At 41.0% G+C, this 16,900-nt stretch overlaps 2 protein-coding genes across 16 annotated transcripts in view; one reads left to right on the top strand and one right to left on the bottom strand.

Annotated features, from left to right (window-relative positions):
- The first annotated feature begins 5 nt into the window (after positions 1 to 5).
- Positions 6 to 5,727, top strand: noc3l (NOC3-like DNA replication regulator). Of its 3 annotated transcripts, XM_027021900.3 has the most exons (21): positions 6 to 190; positions 601 to 811; positions 948 to 1,065; positions 1,233 to 1,390; positions 1,481 to 1,546; positions 1,651 to 1,778; positions 1,867 to 2,028; positions 2,124 to 2,217; positions 2,306 to 2,481; positions 2,726 to 2,854; positions 2,967 to 3,098; positions 3,183 to 3,263; positions 3,405 to 3,505; positions 3,591 to 3,663; positions 3,797 to 3,860; positions 3,950 to 4,021; positions 4,132 to 4,313; positions 4,488 to 4,616; positions 4,883 to 4,980; positions 5,313 to 5,397; positions 5,515 to 5,727. In XM_027021900.3, exons 1-21 carry the CDS (start codon positions 182 to 184, stop codon positions 5,635 to 5,637), a joined length of 2,391 nt encoding a protein of 796 aa, XP_026877701.1. In that variant the 5' UTR covers positions 6 to 181; the 3' UTR covers positions 5,638 to 5,727. The 3 variants fall into 3 exon arrangements, 2 of the variants coding, with proteins under 2 accessions (XP_026877701.1, XP_026877700.1); XR_003411436.3 differs by having other exon boundaries at positions 1,233 to 1,546; positions 5,270 to 5,397; XM_027021899.3 differs by having other exon boundaries at positions 1,233 to 1,546.
- Positions 5,728 to 6,940: 1,213 nt separating this feature from the next.
- The window catches only part of plce1 (phospholipase C, epsilon 1), a 52,845-nt gene continuing 42,885 nt past the window's right edge, over positions 6,941 to 16,900 (bottom strand). For all 13 annotated transcript variants that reach the window (XM_081698083.1, XM_081698082.1, XM_081698084.1 and 10 more), the window contains 9 exons: positions 16,458 to 16,621; positions 15,530 to 15,791; positions 14,691 to 14,809; positions 14,102 to 14,230; positions 13,597 to 13,788; positions 12,562 to 12,723; positions 11,825 to 12,037; positions 11,070 to 11,377; positions 6,941 to 8,899 (listed from right to left, as the gene is read on the bottom strand). In XM_081698083.1, the coding sequence (XP_081554209.1) occupies positions 11,204 to 11,377; positions 11,825 to 12,037; positions 12,562 to 12,723; positions 13,597 to 13,788; positions 14,102 to 14,230; positions 14,691 to 14,809; positions 15,530 to 15,791; positions 16,458 to 16,621 (1,415 nt within the window). In that variant the 3' untranslated portion in view covers positions 6,941 to 8,899; positions 11,070 to 11,203. The remainder of the gene's footprint in view (positions 8,900 to 11,069; positions 11,378 to 11,824; positions 12,038 to 12,561; positions 12,724 to 13,596; positions 13,789 to 14,101; positions 14,231 to 14,690; positions 14,810 to 15,529; positions 15,792 to 16,457; positions 16,622 to 16,900) is intronic.

The raw sequence follows: 16,900 nt of genomic DNA, 5'->3' as shown, positions 1-16,900 counted from the left end.
GTAGCATTCTGCGCCTGTTTGCTTTTTCTTGACCGAATATTGTTGAGTACTTCCTGTATATCTGAAGCACGCATGTGTCCGTGAGGTCCATGTTGTGGAGTTAAGCAGAATTCTCCATAGGCTCTAGAGACAGTAATAAAACCTTTACTGATAATACACTGGATCACTAACATTAAGCAGTATGAAGTCGGTAAGTAATGGCATCACGCATTCGGTTTCCACGAATAAGCGTCGTATTAATGTGTAACCTGATTAGATGCCGTTAGGGTTATAGCAGGGATGTACTGTTGGCTCTCTAGGGTTAGAGTTTATGGTTAGGATTACAGGAGGGATGTACTGTTACTAAAATCTCTAGGGTTAGGGTTACAGCAGGAATGTACTGATAGTACATTAATGTAACTAACTTGGCTACATCGCCGGTATTTCGAGGTTTTCACTGAATGCTTAAAATTATAGCTACTGTTTCATAGCTATTTTGTAAGCTTTGCACCCTGACTAGTGTAATAGCCAACAAATGTTTGAGAAAACATGGTACACATGAACGAACTTGTTTTCTGGGAAAGGTATTTCAAATAACATTTAATGGGTGTTCCACACCAGGCTTCCAAAAGGCAAAGAAAAAAGAAGCCAAGCTTCCACAAATTGCTCAAGACCAGCAATGTGAAACTTGAAAATAAGGTGAAAAACCGCCAGTTCAAGCATCAAGCTACAGCAAAAAAGCAACGCAAGGAGCAGAGAAAGCTTCGCCAAGCCATCAGTGATGTGTCACATCAGACCCTAAAACCTCTAGAGCGCTACAAGAAGAAACCAGGTGTGAAAGCCTTTTCCGCTTCTGGATCATTTTTCAGTGTGTCCCATGTGTCTTTGTCATATGCTGCTGATTGCACTTGATTTGATGGTGCAATCTCACAATTAGTGTTGTAGCATATTTGTTGTGTGATGCACAGAAGATGAAGAGGAATTCCTTGAGACGCTGCCCACTGATATGATGGAGGAAGGTGACCTGGAGCAGATCAGAGCCATGGCCCAGAAAGCCTCTTTCATCACAAGAGAACTGTCCTCATGGTTAGACAACCTGCCATCTACAATCTACACATTAATAATAATTTACTCAGGGAGATGTTTTGTAATAATAAAACATTGAGTACAAAATGCAAAATCAAAGATTAATTTTTAGGAATAGAACAATCCAGTGTTCTTCTTTATTTATCTTATTTATATAAATGTTATAGTGCTCCCGTTCACGTTAAAAAGCGCAAGTCAGACCAGCCGGTAGAAAAGTATGAGAAGATACCCAGAAAGATGCAACAAGAGGAGCAGACGGAGCTCATACATTTGTTGCCAATCAAAGATAAGTCTGGCCTTATTCCCCAAACGATGGAGAAACCAGGTATGAGGCACCACCCTGAAGGCCACCTCTACCCACAAGTAGACCTCAGTGGTAGTTTCTGCCACACACAATGTTTGTTTTTATTTCTAGTGATGCAAAAAGTGGATGACGACGAAGAAGAGGAAGAAGTGAAGGATGAAGATGAGTCAGAACGAGGTAGGAGTCCAGACTAGAATTCATTTAAACCTATTTTAAAATCATTTTTCTTTAGAACACTCAGCTTTTGGCTACTGTTATGTTGTTGGTCTGGTTGTTGGCAGAGGTGGCACAGAGCTTCCTGTCTCTGACTCCTGAGGAACAGCTTGAGCTTCGCTCCCAGAAGCTGACAGAGAAGAAACTGTGTATTGCAGCCTTGGGATCAGCCATCCTAGCAGAGCCACACTCCAGTGTAAGATGCATGATCTCCTGCTTTTAGTCTGTCCTGCCCTTTATACTGCTCATGCATGCTAACAAGTGCTGCTCTTGTGTTTCTGCAGATTAAAAAACTGAAGGAGCTGAGGGCCATGCTAATGGAGTCGGACCCATGTGTGGCAGTCACAGTCAGGAAACTGGTCATGGTCTCGCTCTTGGAGATCTTCAAGGACATCGTGCCCGCCTACAGGATCCGACCTCTGACTGAAGCTGAAAAGGCCACTAAGGTGCGGTCTGGTCCACCAGTCACAAGTGGTGTGCCAACCATACAAAAGGCTTATGTCTAAAGATACGACTTTTCCATTTTCTGATCACTGCTCAGGTCAAAAAGGAAACGCAGCAGCTAAGAGAGTTTGAAGAGGGGCTAGTGAGTCAGTATAAATTCTACTTGGAGAATTTGGAGCAAACGATCAAAGGTAAAGTGGACCTGCACTGTGCTACAGAGTGTGGTTTTTGGAGCTCTGAGCCGTGTCGTGGTGACCAGCTGTTGCTCTGACTTCACAGACTGGAAGCAGAAGAAGCTGAAAAGCAGCCAGGCTGTGTCCCTGGCCTCCTACCGGAGCCTGGCTGAGGTGGCCATTAGATGCATGTGTGAAATGCTGGTGGCCTTGCCCCACTTTAACTTCCACAATAACATTGTGTTTGTGGTGGTGGGTCTGATGACCGAGCCTGCGAAGAAGGCAAGTCATATAATTTCCAGGTGATTGTGCTAATTCTGACCTGTTGGCTCGCAGTAACCTTCTTGAACACGTCTGATTTAAAAGGTAAAGAGCTCAGTAAATAGCTGGGCTGAATCTCAGTCATCCCTACGATGCTGAGACCCTCAGGGCTGGTTGTTTCCACTGATCAAGAGAGTTTTGGGGAAGCCAGCCTGAAAGGCTGTGTGGTGGATCGAAACATCAGCTGTTATGTTTGTGTGCTCAGCTGTCTGACATGTGCTGTGAGGCAGTCAGGAAGCTACTGAAACAGGACAAACTGGGCCAGGCTTCACTAGCTACAGTGAGAGTCATCTCTGGACTGGTCAAGAGCAAGAATTACAACATCAGACCAGAGGTGCAGATTTTAGTATGCCTTTGATTACCATGTCATAACCGTCGTCATAACCGTCATCTGTCCTATCAGCTCTCTGTATTAAAACAAAGTTTTCTGTGATTGTGTATGGCAGGTACTGAAAACATTGCTTTGTCTGAGGATAAAGGAGGTGGAGGTGAAGAAGGATACAGAAGACCTGGTACCCAAGCAGAAGCTCATGAGCTTCAAGGAGAAGAAGAAAAACCTCTCCAGAATGCAGCGGAAGGTCTGCACGCTCCTGCCTTCTGTGTCAGGTTCAACTTTTGCCTTTTCATTTGTCCAAAGCTGATTGTTTTACTTCCTTTCACAGTGGAAGAAAGCTGAAGAGAAGTTACAGAAAGAACTTCTTGAAGCAGATGCGTCTGAGAGCAAGGAGAAGAAGCTCAAACTGGTAAGTGCATCACTGAATCCCAGAAAGCCAAAATGAATTGCTAGTTTCGGTGTAATGAATCTTGTTAGATATTCTGGAACTTTTTTTAAATTATTTTTTAAACCTCCTTCTCTTTTTCTTTTTGCTCTCCATTCCTCCTAGCACACAGAGACACTAAACATAGTGTTCCTCATATACTTCAGAATATTAAAGAAAGCCCAGAAATCCAATTTGCTACCCTCAGTTTTAGAAGGTCTAGCAAAGTAAGTCACTGTAAATTACTTTTCAGATAGGTGTAATGTCTGTTTTGAAGTTTATTTTTTAGCACTCTTTTTTCTTTTCTTTAAGGTTTGCCCATCTGATAAATTTGGAGTTCTTTGATGATCTGCTGACTGTTCTCCATAATTTAATAACGTCTGGTGTAAGTAGTCTGGGCCCATGGTAATGCGTTACTTTGGCCATTAGTTTAAAATTTAAAATATATAGACATGTACTTGAACTGTACTTAAAATGGTTGAAATATCCCTTTAATCATGCAGTTTCTGTATTTGTAGGATCTGTCATACCGAGAGTCTCTCCATTGTATTCTGACAGCTTTCCACATTCTCTCTGGTCAAGGTCAGTACTGCTTTCACCTTCATGTCGTACTGTTATCATGATGACACCACCCTTTTTATCCTGTTTTGACTGCGCTCCATTTCCAACAGGTGACGTCCTCAACATTGACCCGCTGAAATTCTACGTCCACCTGTACAAAACCCTTCTCACACTTCACGCAGGTGCGCTCAGTTTCATACACCTGCGTTCATACCCAGCCTGCCTCAGGGCTGGTCGATGAGAGCACTGGCACGCCTCTCACGTGAAGCTCTGTCTCTCACCCACACTGCAGGTGCAGCGAATGAGGACACAGCCATTGCATTGCAGTGCCTGGACGTGATGCTGACCAAGCGGCGCAAGCAGATCACGCTGCACCGAGCCCTCGCCTTCCTCAAGAGACTGAGCATGCTCTCCCTGCACGTGATGCCCGACTCCTGCGTGGGCATCCTGGCAACCAACAGGATGCTAGTACATGTGAGGGCATTCTGGGGTTTCATACCTACTCCTACACTGTGGAGTGTGCCATATCACTGTTGAATCTACTGTACTGCTGTATGTTTGCTTATGTACATGAAGAGGTTGATGTGATTTGTCAGTGCATTAGCCATATTTGCATGTTTGTAATTGGAGTGCATGTGTGTTGTGTAGACTTTCCCCAAGTGTGATATACTGTTGGACAACGACATGCAGGGCAGTGGTGTGTACTTGCCTGAGCTGGATGAGCCAGAGTACTGTAACCCCCAAAACACCTGCCTGTGGGAGCTCCACACACTCAAGGTACTGGACCTAGTAATTATACAGAAAAGGCCTCATCTGACCTCCGAGTGATTGACCTTGTAGGAAAAGGAATCTTTTCTTTGACTTTTTACTATCCTCAGTCACTCTCAGCAGTGAGGCAGCCTTTCACGCACATGCCCTTTCATTCCACCCTGACGATCACCTCGAATGTGAAACATTATCTTGGGGAATGTAAAAAATTAAAAGTAATGATGGTGAAGTGTAAATGTGTGTGTTTTTTGTGTACGTGTGTGTGTGTGTTTCAGAGACATTACCACCCCATGGTGAGGAAGTATGCCACTCATCTGTTGTGTGGGGCTCCAAGTGAGGGCTCCGGCGCACTCGACATGGGGCTGAGTAGAAGGTAAACTAGATGCCTGCTGTTTCTAGCATTGTTGATTGCATTAAATGCTATAGGTTTTTAAAGTAATTTACAGAGACATTTAAGAATCTTTGACACCCAAACCTGTTTCTGTAAAACACTGGTCAATTTATTGTTTCTCTCATTAGAAAACCCGTAACTACATTTTTGTTGAGTTTTATTTTTGAACACTATTTAAAAATATCAGCATTTTTGAGTGGAATGAAACTTGCATCTTGATGTTGAGAACTTGTTTCTCAAAGATTTCTTATGACAGTGAAATATGTGAAAGAATTGTTTCAGAGATTAACATTACTCACAATACTGTCACCAAGAACACCAGGACAGCTCTTTGAAGACTACAGTGTGAAGGATATGACTTTTAACCCCCCAGTTGCAGGACCACCATCAAAAAAGAAGGTAAATACCAAACCTTAAAATAAATGGCAGACTTATTGTAAACTTGTATGACAGATATATTGTAACTTATTGTAAAATATACGAGTTGGTCACTCGCTGTCTATTGTGTGTACTCAGGAACATTTAACAATTGGACAGGCATTCTTGGATTCTGCTTTGAAAAAACAGGTTGATACAGCTCTTCTGTTGGAGGAGGATGAAGTGTCACTCGATTTTGCTGCCAGTTATGCACAGGAGTGACTCTTCTTTTTGTGTGACTGTAAATAGGGTTGGGTGGGTAGAAATGTTATATCCACATTGTTCAAAAATAAAAATGATCAGTGTTTATCATTTTGCCTGTTTTATAGTGCTTTTTAATTAGGATATATGATAGCACATATGTGCAAACAATTGTCAAAATGAGACATTGTAATTTTGTATTAATTTAGTATTTGTAATATAGTATTTTGGTATCAGTTATACCAAAAAGTAGAAATACCTTGCAGAATTTCAATTAGTTTTTCCTCATTTGCATACAGACTGTAACTGGGCAGTGGTTAAGGTACTTGTAGTCAGAAGCTTGCTGGTTCAAGCCAAGTTGCCACTGTTGGGCCCCTTCTCAGCACATTATTCAGTTCTCACTGGGAACACACCTGTCTGATTTTCTTAAATACTGGTATTACCAGTCAAAACTCAGTAGGCCAATGAACTAAACCACCATCCCACATGTGAACACAAAACATCATAATTATTTTCTCACTTTTATTAATTGCCTGGGGTACATAAACTCAGATTCAGGGAAAAGACCAAATAAAAATGGAGCAAGAAAGACCACAGAGAGGAAGATGAAGAGGACGGGGAAGACAAATAATTCCAAACACATTTTAGCAGTTCTTGTGGATAGTGTACTGTAAACCATGGAATGAACATGAGGGAATCTGGTCAGATTTATGTCCAAATCCTCAGGATTGACAAGATGATGCCTGATAATGTGGGTGTTTTGTTTGTTTTTACTGTAACAGTAATTTGTTTTTGCATATTTATATATAGTGTAGTCATGCAGTACTGCTGCAGTATTGTGTTTGTATTGTGTTTAAATTTTTTATGTACTGTACAGTTCAGATGTTTGGTGTTATTTTATGGGTAGATTTGTGAATGTGAATACTGTAAATGGCTTATTCAGTGGCTGTTTTGTATTCTATATTTGGTGTTTGTATTTAGATAAAGTGTATTCTGTGGATTACTTTGTTTTGAGAAGTGTGTATACAGTTTTTCAATCAAAAGTGATTTTTTTTCTGATGGTGTAATATTTTGAGAATAGTTTACAATGTGTATGTTTAGAGAAATGTGTACAAATCAGAAAAAAACTAAGATGGCAGTTAATGTATTAAACATTAGCACTGAGCATATAAAATGTTTAATATGTCTTGAATGCCATGAATATATTTTCAATAACACCTATTTTTTTCCCCCCATTGTATGGAGGAACTATATTAAAATCAAAAGCACCTGGCTGAAAGCACTTTAGCAGTAGCCAGTCTGAGTATCAGTAAGGAAAAACATCAAGACTTACAACACTTTATTGTTGAAAATATACTGTACGATTGATGTAATTTAATCCACAGTAGTCACAGAACAGGCACCAGATTGCCACAAAAGAAAGAAAGAAAGAATTGCTATAGTCCTGATGGTGACAAACACACCAGCTCTAACTCAGCCATTAAAATAAATAATTTTTTAGGTGCATTGCTGACATGTTTAAATACATGTAATTATGGACGACTAACAAAAAGCAGACCAATGCTCTAAAGTACACAAGCATGGACATTAGAACCTACGTGACAATGTTTAAAAGCCCAAATGCAATATCAATGTAATTTTTAAATTCTAAAATACAAAAGTACAAACAATATACATGGATACATTATGAACTGGTTGAGGGAATATTTACATCCACCAAAATAAATAAGAGATGTGCATTTAATAGTTGTATTTTCTTATTTACATGTACAAGAGAAAAACACAGCCAACCTGGGCTAAGGTGTGAAATAAATAATATAAAGACGGTGTAAACAGAAAGAAAAAATAAAGACAATCGATAACATTAAAGTCAACAAGCAACGTTCCCAACCTTCATGTGAAATGTTTCCATTTTACTCCAAATTCTAATTTACAGTCAGGTTGAGTACACATCACAGCAAGTAACATAACAAAGCAAGAAAAAAAAAACGACAATTATTACTCAAGAAAATATTAAACCAGGGTTAGTAGAGGTAGTAAGGGAAACAACATGCTGAACTGTTCCATTTAATGTAGCTCAGTCACACTGAAGATTGTGGACAGGGCGTTTACTTTATGAAGTGCAAGTGCTTAGTTAGTCAAACGACACATTTGTGCAATATGTAAAATGTCTCACATACTTATTAACTGGGGCAAAAACCTTTCTAAAATGGAGCCACATGCAAATCTGTTACAACGCAAGTGTTTAAAAGTAAGATCATGTCTCAGGTTAAAGAGAATTCTCGTCAGTGACACCTTTCAGTTACTTGAAAGGTAAAGTCAAATTGTACATATTGTGCTATTAATTTTTATTTATTTATTCAAGAACATTTAAAAATAAAAAAAAAAATCGCACTACACATGAAAGACTTGCTGTAAAGCCATTTTGTTGTTCACTAAAATAAAAGTTGTGCCTTAGAAATTAGGGCATAATTTCCAAAATACTAGAGCAGTTACCCACCCAATAAATAAAATTATCAAATTGTACATTTACTGCAATCCTACCCCTACCAGAAATATTTGTGTAGGAGGAATCTAGTATAGAACTATAGTTTAAATTATAATTAAATTAATTATGTTGTTTATTATAAATGCCCCCAAATCACTAGCAGGTCAATGTATTTTTTGCTAGGGTCTTAATCAACTAGAGCATCTACTCAAAATAAATAGAAAGCACATAAATAAGATATTGATAAGAGTACTAAGAGTGTATGGTTGTGCAACCAAAGAGAAAAAAAGACTGTACTTTTAAAAATAAAGCAACAGCAATGTGCAAAACCACAAACAATGCAGTACAAGAATACATACTTAGTTCTGCGATGTAATAAGTCATTTATGTGGAGGTGGAGAAAGAGAGAGAACACCTAACTGCCCTGCTCCTACCACACAGCCAGCACGACTCTCCACAGTTGACCCAATGCCATCCTGCCCTGTGCCTTCTGCTCAGTGGAAGGCTGCGTCTCCATGCGTTCTCCAGCACATTCAGGACTCTAGAACGTAGCTGAACAGGCTAACGAAACCTGTTCCACACTGGCTTCAGTAAAGCCTGCATGAAGCTTTGTAAGAGAGCGGGCCCATTCCAGCGCTGCCGTGGGCCTGGACTCATGCAGCTTCCAGTTCCACAGCAGTGGGAGGGACCAAGCTGAGGGGGGTGAGCCGCACGGGACGCTGCCAACACTGACGGGGCTTCCCCCACCACTCTGAGAGTCCATACAAGCCTTTGGCCTTGCTGATAACAGAGACCCTACAGAGAGTGGGAGAGAAAGGAAGCAATAGGGTGAATGAGGGAGAGAGATTTTCATCAAATTCAGAAATGAAAAAAGTCCTAAACCTTTTTGCAGGTATTACTTAACTACATCAAAAACAAAACCTTGTAACTGTACCTCCAACTCCAGCATTCTCCAAGCTTAAGACTGCACAATTCATAAACGTTAGTTTTAATTATAGAAATATAACTATAATTTTATTAATTATTTACCCAATCAGAGCCTACAACTGCACTACAATTTAATTTCAATGGAGTGTAGCTGTACAATGAGATATAGCATTACAATGAAATCTGTGTATTTTCCTTTTAATCCATTTCCCAAAAATATATGGTTTTGCACAAATGTGGCCTACTCACTATTGCAGCCATATCTTTGACTTAACTGGATCTTTAGATGTAAAATAATCTCTGACCACTGCCCCATCTAATTTGAACATCACCTTAGTCATAATACATGTTCATCCTCTCACTATAGGGTTACGTGTGTCATACCATCTTCTGTTATCTCTCTATGGTATATAATATACTAAGTAGAAGAAATAGACAAAAAGAGGTTTCTCCCAGTTACACTACAGCATGTACAATATATCTTCCATATCTGATTAAAAAAATAGCAAGCAAACTCACAAAATTACTATTCAAAATACAATATGTAAACCAAGATATATAACTGAAGATCCCACTGAATCTCAGATACATAAGAATCCCACCTATAAAAATCACAGTGGGTATTTATGTTGTATCACAATACAGAGACAACTTTATTGGAGATTACAAATGATCATTTACCACCCTCTGTTCAAGGGGATGTATGTTTGCTGACTGCAGCAAATGACAGAGTAACTCATTCCCTTCATTCCAATGGTACACCCCTTTAGTCCAATGGTACACCCTTTCATTCCAATGGTATTCCCTAATGGCAGTGGCCTCTTTCAGCAGGATAATGCGGTCTGCCACACTGCAAAAAACATTCAGGAATTGTTTGTTTGAGGATATCAAAGATATCATATCAAAGAGTTCAAGGTTTTGACATGGCCTCCAAATTCTACAGATCTCAATCCAATTTGATTTCAGTCCAATTGAGTATCTCTGCGATGTGCAGGAAAAACAAGTCCAATCCATTGAGCCCCCACCTTGCAACAGGACTTAAAGTCTCTGCTGCTAACAACTTAGTGCTAGATACTACAAGAGATCTTCAGAAGTCACGTGGAGCCCAAGCCTCAACAGGTCAGAGCTGTCTGACAACACAAGGGGGACCTACACAATATTAGACAGGTAGTGTTAATGTTATGGCTGATTGGTGTATGTTCATTCTGTGAGAGGAAGTAAGAAAACACAGGTTGGCTGAAAGCATGTATCTACAGACTTGGTCAATGCCAATAACTGTTTTCCACGGATAGTCCAAATTGAGCTAATTTAGCATACAGTCCCAATCGTAAACATACACAGTCCCAATCATAAACGGTCATATCCATCCCTGCTGATGATCTTTGCATGTACCAATGTAACAAGGGAACGTTTTTAGATTTTTGTCCTTCATAATTTCTATTTTTGTGAGAATTACTGATTTAATTGAATTAATGATTGAATGTTTTACATGAAACAAAACAATGTTTGTTTTGCAGGAATAAAATAAGCAGAAAAAAAGTATCCTATTTTTTTATTTCAAAAAGGCTATGGACTGAATAGAAGATCCACAGATGCGATGTGGAGAAGCAATATCTCATGTGTTCATGCTACAGCAAACACCCTGCTAGTCTGGGGTAAAAGTGGTTAGATTGTCATACAGGTGCCACATGGTGTTCTCATGCTATTAATCACACTTTAGTGCAAAAACTTCGATAACAGCACGCTCAAGGCTTTTTCTCTATTGTAAATGTCCATCATGCCTGTGTCACTAACCGCATCACCTTCTGTCACACCATAGTCAAAACTCTCTGCTTTACATGAGAACAAATGAACATCTGTAAGAAGGCCGCACAGAAAACCCACCACACTTATTACTTGGAGGTCTGAGTTTCAATGACAACCACACAGGAACTCAGGAACGCTACACAGGAACCATGTAGTAACACTATTTGAAAGCTTTTAAGATGGAACTGCCTTGTAAACTATGTGAGTTGTTCTCTATGATGTGGGGCCTTACCTGGCTAGGGCTCCATGCACTGACCGCATGCGCGCGCACACACACACACACACACACACACACACACACACACACACACACACACACACACACACACAGACACACACAGACACACACGTGCGCAGAGCTTGCGTTCAGTCGGTGACGTCAGGTGGAGGTGTCACGCTGGGCCATGTGGCGCGCTCCTCCTTACTGTGTGAGGGCTCGGGTAAAGGTGGCCCGTTCACTGTCATGCTGCGACTGCGACCTGTCAACCTGCGCAGTTCACTGGCAAATGACACGCCCTTCCGTTTGTCCTCACGGGCAATCTGAGTGGACACAAGCCGGCACGCACACACACACACACAGACACACACGTGAGCTTAAATTGAAAATCATGTTGTTTATTCTTGGGACTTCAATTTCAGTAGTGAATTTTAAACAAAACATCCACACTTTATAACTTTATAAATTCAAATTCATCACATATACCACTTGCTCAAAATTCACACACATTATTCAAATAGTTCTAATTTAGAACTTAGTATTTCTTATACACTTCTATGCATCTATAAACAACCTATGGACATTTGCTCAAACCTTCTAGATCACTTACAGGAGCAGTCATGACAAATAATAAACCATAAATGTCAATACTGTTAACTTAATTCAGAGGGTCTGGATGATATTAAAGGTTGCAAAAGTGCCAAATTTCCCCACACATTTGTGCAGGCGATTTGTGCAGCAGAGGAGAGGGACTATGGCCAGTGGCTTACTTGCTCTTTGAGTTTGAGGATGAACCTGCCAGCCCCCTTCCACCTGCTCTGGGCCTGGAAGACACACTCGTGGTCCAGCAGCACCCGCTGACTCGGCTTTCCTGAGCACACCTTCCTGCCGGCCGTCTCACGGCTCACCTCCTCCAGCAGGACGTAATCAGTGGGATTGGGGTTGTTCAGGATGCTCATGGAGTACTTGGCTTTGCAGAGCGTCTGTTGTTGGGGCGGGGGATGGGGGGGGGGGTGCAAGGTCAGCTGATGAAATTATTTCAAATAGTCGGGATGTTATTGGTAATCCTAAAACTCTCACCATTACATATACTGTTGGATGGTGGTGTGTGACACTGTTTGTAATTTAATGGCACTCACTCCACCGCAAAGCTTGTGGTAAGTACTTTCAATAAGTTTCCAATATTCAGCACTAGTAATGACATTTAAAAATATACATCAGTGCAGGATAAATTTAGACAAATAGTTGAGAAATATCCTCAAAAGTATTTGTGTGTTACACTCAAACTTCATCCATAGATAAGTGTTCAACCATTTAAAACAAAGGTGTCGCTACAAAGTGTAAAGCAAACTTCATTCAATTCTCTCTCTCAATATATCATAGCAAAATAATTTAATTATTGTAAAAAAATCCTCATGAAATCTTTGCCCCGCACAATGAAAAAAACAAACTTATAATGATTATAATTATGCTGTCACTGAGGGTGCATGTGTCCTCCAGAGCTCACCTGCTGAATGATGTCTTGTGCAGTGCTATAGCGTGGGGCTTTGATGACTGTATGAGGTTGCTCTGGAGACACATCATGGACCTGCACCAAGAAAGTGTCCTCCTCTCCTCCGCTGCTCACCTCCTCTGCTCTCTCCAGCACCATGTTCCTCTCATTCAAATTCTGCCAATACATGGGCGCATTCCTGCTTAAATTACATATAAATATAGCATTATGCAATACATAGCCAAGCCACCAGGGGGAGCAAAGAATGTGGTGGTTAATTAAAGGCCAACAGATATATCCAGTAATACAGAATCTCTCTCCCTCTCTCCTCTGGAAATCTTGTGCATTATACTGATTTTTACTACTTTTACATTTTAACTCCAGTCCACTCTCTAGAACATCTCTCTCTCTCTCTCCCCATTACTTACACACATACACACACACACACAATACATATATATATATATATATATATATATATATATATATACACACACACACACACACATACGTGTGTATATATGTGTGTGTGTATATGTGTGTGTGTGTGTGTGTGTATATATATATATATATATAAATAACAGAATGACATCAGTCTCAATCCAGATTCAGGAACAGCAAAAATACCACACTCTCAAACTTCTAAGCTTCTAGAAGAAGGCCTGAGTGTGAGAAAAAGATGGGTGAGACAGGAGTTCTGGGTTATTTCCGAGCAAACATAAATTTGTATGAATGTTATTTATTTTTTATGTGATCCCCATCAACATTGCCACTTAAAATCTTTCACTGTTTTGTTATATATTTGTATACCTATTAGTAATATAAATACCATCCTACATATTTTATTATAATGTGACTTTGTAACCTGGCTAATATCACCCTGATTACACTTAATCATTTTAGATATACACATCCACACTGTTCAGCGACACAGATGGAAAGCGTCAGGATTTTGTATGTACAACACTACATTCAACCTTGGCTACAATGAATCAAGCTGATTGTAAGAAACCCCCATGAGCACGTGCGTAAATCAGACACATCTCTTACCTCCTCCTTTGTTTTAAGGTACATCCGGCCCACATAGCCCTCCTCTGGTTGCCAGCTATACAGTGTTTTGAGGACCTTCTCTTCATGCACTAGGGGGCGCTGTTGAGGCACCCTTTTTGCATCACTCTTCTCCTTTGACAGAAGTATCCTCTCCTCCATCAGGAAGTAGTGAGCAGAGGCATGTGGAACCAACTGGAGAGGAAAAGAAAACGATGTGTTTACAGGCTGAGGAATACACGAGTAAGTGAGCGAATGTGTGAGTCTGGCCAGCGTTAGTGCACTGTGTGACTCGTCAGGTCATGACAGGAACAGTGTCTCAAACCCAGTGCCTCCAGAGTGACTCAAACCAGATCCTCCATCCAGAACCTGCCTGCATTCACGCCAGCGTTCAGGGCCATAGACATAACGGCACCGCACGCCATCCGTACAGGCTGTCTGGCTTCCGTCATCATGCGGCACCATGGCACAAGTTGCGTGGGTTTGTGTGTGTGTTGATGCGAATTACCATGTCCAGGAGCTGTTTAGTTGTGGTGTGTTCGCCCACACTAAGGACAGTAAAGGGCTCGGGGCCTGGTGCACTGTAGACAGTCACCCTGTGCTGATGTCCTGCTCGTCGTGCCTCTGAGCTAAACAACTGCAGAAGCAACACATTCATAAACATTATACAAAATGTTATATATTGGTCATATTTCACAGGTTGTAAAGTTAAAGCAGGCTTAAACATGAATTTAACAATAAAAGGGAAAGTGTAAGTACTAAAAGTGTGTGCAAACTGTGCAGATCTTTATGATTTCCTGTTTACACTGAGATGCGGTGCTGGATTGATGGGGATTTTGGGATGCATCACATTCTTAAGCTGTGAAAACATCAGAACTATTCCCAAAATGTTTTGGTAAGGGCGCTGCCTGTCCCCCTGCCTGGATGTGTTCCACTGCAGTGGAGGGCTTACTCATGTGTTACAATTGCAGTAATATACAAAATGACTGAAAACCATTTCAGGAATTATGCTTATAAAACATGTTGTTACACCAGCCTGGCTCCAGTATTCCTGCTTTGAAAATGTCTGTATGATTCCTGAGCATGCTTAGTCTGACCACGGCAGCTGGATGGCTCCCACTGGCAGGGCTCTCCTCCGTCCTACGGCTGAACACAAACAGGCTGGAGACCTCCAGTGGCTCGTTGTGCAGGTTCCTCAGCTGCAGGTGTCTGTAGCCTAAGGAAACAAGCACATGCAGAAGCCAAATTAACTTAAGGCAAACTTCCGTCACCATTTCCATCACATCATCACACCAGCATTCAGGGTTGTTGACAAAACGGCACCACACACCATGCATTCAGACTCTCCAGATCTCTGGCTTTCGCAATAATCATCAGCATCGATTAAAGCACAATGGTAAAAAATGTAGTTTTAAAGACACCTGATTCTCTACTGTGTCATTCAATAAACAATTCTTCCAGCTACCACCGACAAGTTTATCAGGGGTCAGGTCTTGGCTTATATAGTGCAGAGACCAAGGACATGAGCAAGGACAATCTGATTCCAGATCAGTATTCCTACTTAAAGACACTTGACAAACATGGATGACTATGGACAGTGTTACATTAGCATTTTCTTCCTTTCCTTCTTAAGGAAATTCCAGACCTTTTAAAGATTTCAGATATTCAATATTACATTTTCTTGCTATTTGTAAATGTCTTTAACTATGCCATTAATAAAGAAAACATTAAATATGCATTAGGAAGATTGTTATTAGAAAATATCTAGAGACTATACTTTTGAAGCAGATTCAGAATATTCTTACACAATCTATTGAAAGGACAATACTCATACTTTTTCCAAACCATTTTCTAAACCGCTATACTTTTACAGGTGGGAATTTGAGTACTTTTCCCAAACTTGTGGGAGGACAGTTGCATAGAGGGAGCTACTGACCAGGTTTGAGGGCCTTGAGGGGCAGGATCCTCTGTGCAGTCACCTGGGAACTGTTGTTCTCCACCACCGCCAGCCGCAGAAAGGCCAGGTCCTCAAAGTACACAGAGAAGGTGAAGCGCTCGCTCCACATGGGGTTGAGTGTGTTGCGGTGGATGGGCTTGGTACGGAAGTGGCAGTTATCTGCCGGCAGGCCCAGCACCTCCACCTCCACACATGGACTGCCATTGCTGTTGCCCGGGCACACGTTCTGTCCGGACAACACCTGACAAAGCGGGGGAGAGGGCAGTGATGGCTCAGCAGGGGTGGACAAAACAGGTGTGAGGTTGACGACACAAGGAAAATAAAGGACACTTAATGAAAGTGTGGCGCATCAGGTGAAATTCTGAGTGCCCTATGTGCATGCCTCCCTGTGCCTGATTCTCCCTGTGAGCAGCACTCAGTGGCATCTCAACTCAATAAAATGAACTACAGTTGTTAATTGTTATGTATTTTTCCCCTCAAGTAATTAATTTATTAATGAAAGCAGCAGACTGTTAAGGGTCATGCCATTAGCTTAAGTGGTAACTAAATGAACCCTTCAAATTAGAATATCAAAATTTTAATTCAGACATTGGCTGATTCTCAGAACTTCTATCTGCATACAGCACTGGTCCTCAGATATTATTGCCAGTATAATGTGTTTCCATTCATGTATACATATTAGACACCCAACCATTACATCTATTAATATTATGCAAAATTTCTGTATATTCTGCATATTCAGCTTGGGCTTTTTCTTTGTTATTTTAATCTTCATTTTTTCAAAAAGATTTTGAAGTACAATGAGCCCTGTTGGAGCACATAAGTGAGGAGTTATAACTAACTTCTATCAGTGTCAGAGAGGTGTGTGTGTGCGTGCGTGTGTGTGTGATGGTGTATGTATTCTTACAGTGAGGGAGTAGAGGGTAGGGATCATGTGCTCCAGGTCTCTATCCAGTGGGCTGAACTGCTGGTACAGGGAGCAGGTACGATCCCACAGCACTGGAGGTTTCAGGACAAAGCCACAATGCCCATTGGCCTCAAACAGAGCTGAGTTAAGATGCATGGGCTGGTCTGCCGGGGAACACACACGCACAAAACACATTCAGTGCCAATTGACCTGACCACCCATCACTACACATACACCCCTACAAGACTCTCCACTTGCAAATGTATAGATTCTGAGTGATTGTCTCAATAATTGATTCAAACATTGCATGACATATGGCTGAATTCACAGTCCAGCTACATTTAACCTAGTCACCAAATCTTTGAAGCTTCACTTGAGCAAGCACAAAGCCTGCACTGATTTTTGTGAGTTCCTATAGCACAGAGAGAGAGTGAGAGAGGGGG

The sequence above is a fragment of the Electrophorus electricus genome, chromosome 15, assembly GCF_041902795.1.
Source record: "Electrophorus electricus isolate QZ-2024a chromosome 15, ASM4190279v1, whole genome shotgun sequence".
Classification (NCBI taxonomy): Eukaryota; Metazoa; Chordata; class Actinopteri; order Gymnotiformes; family Gymnotidae; genus Electrophorus; species Electrophorus electricus.
The sequence above is the reverse complement of the archived record's forward strand: the minus strand, read 5'-3'. Positions and strand labels throughout refer to the sequence as shown.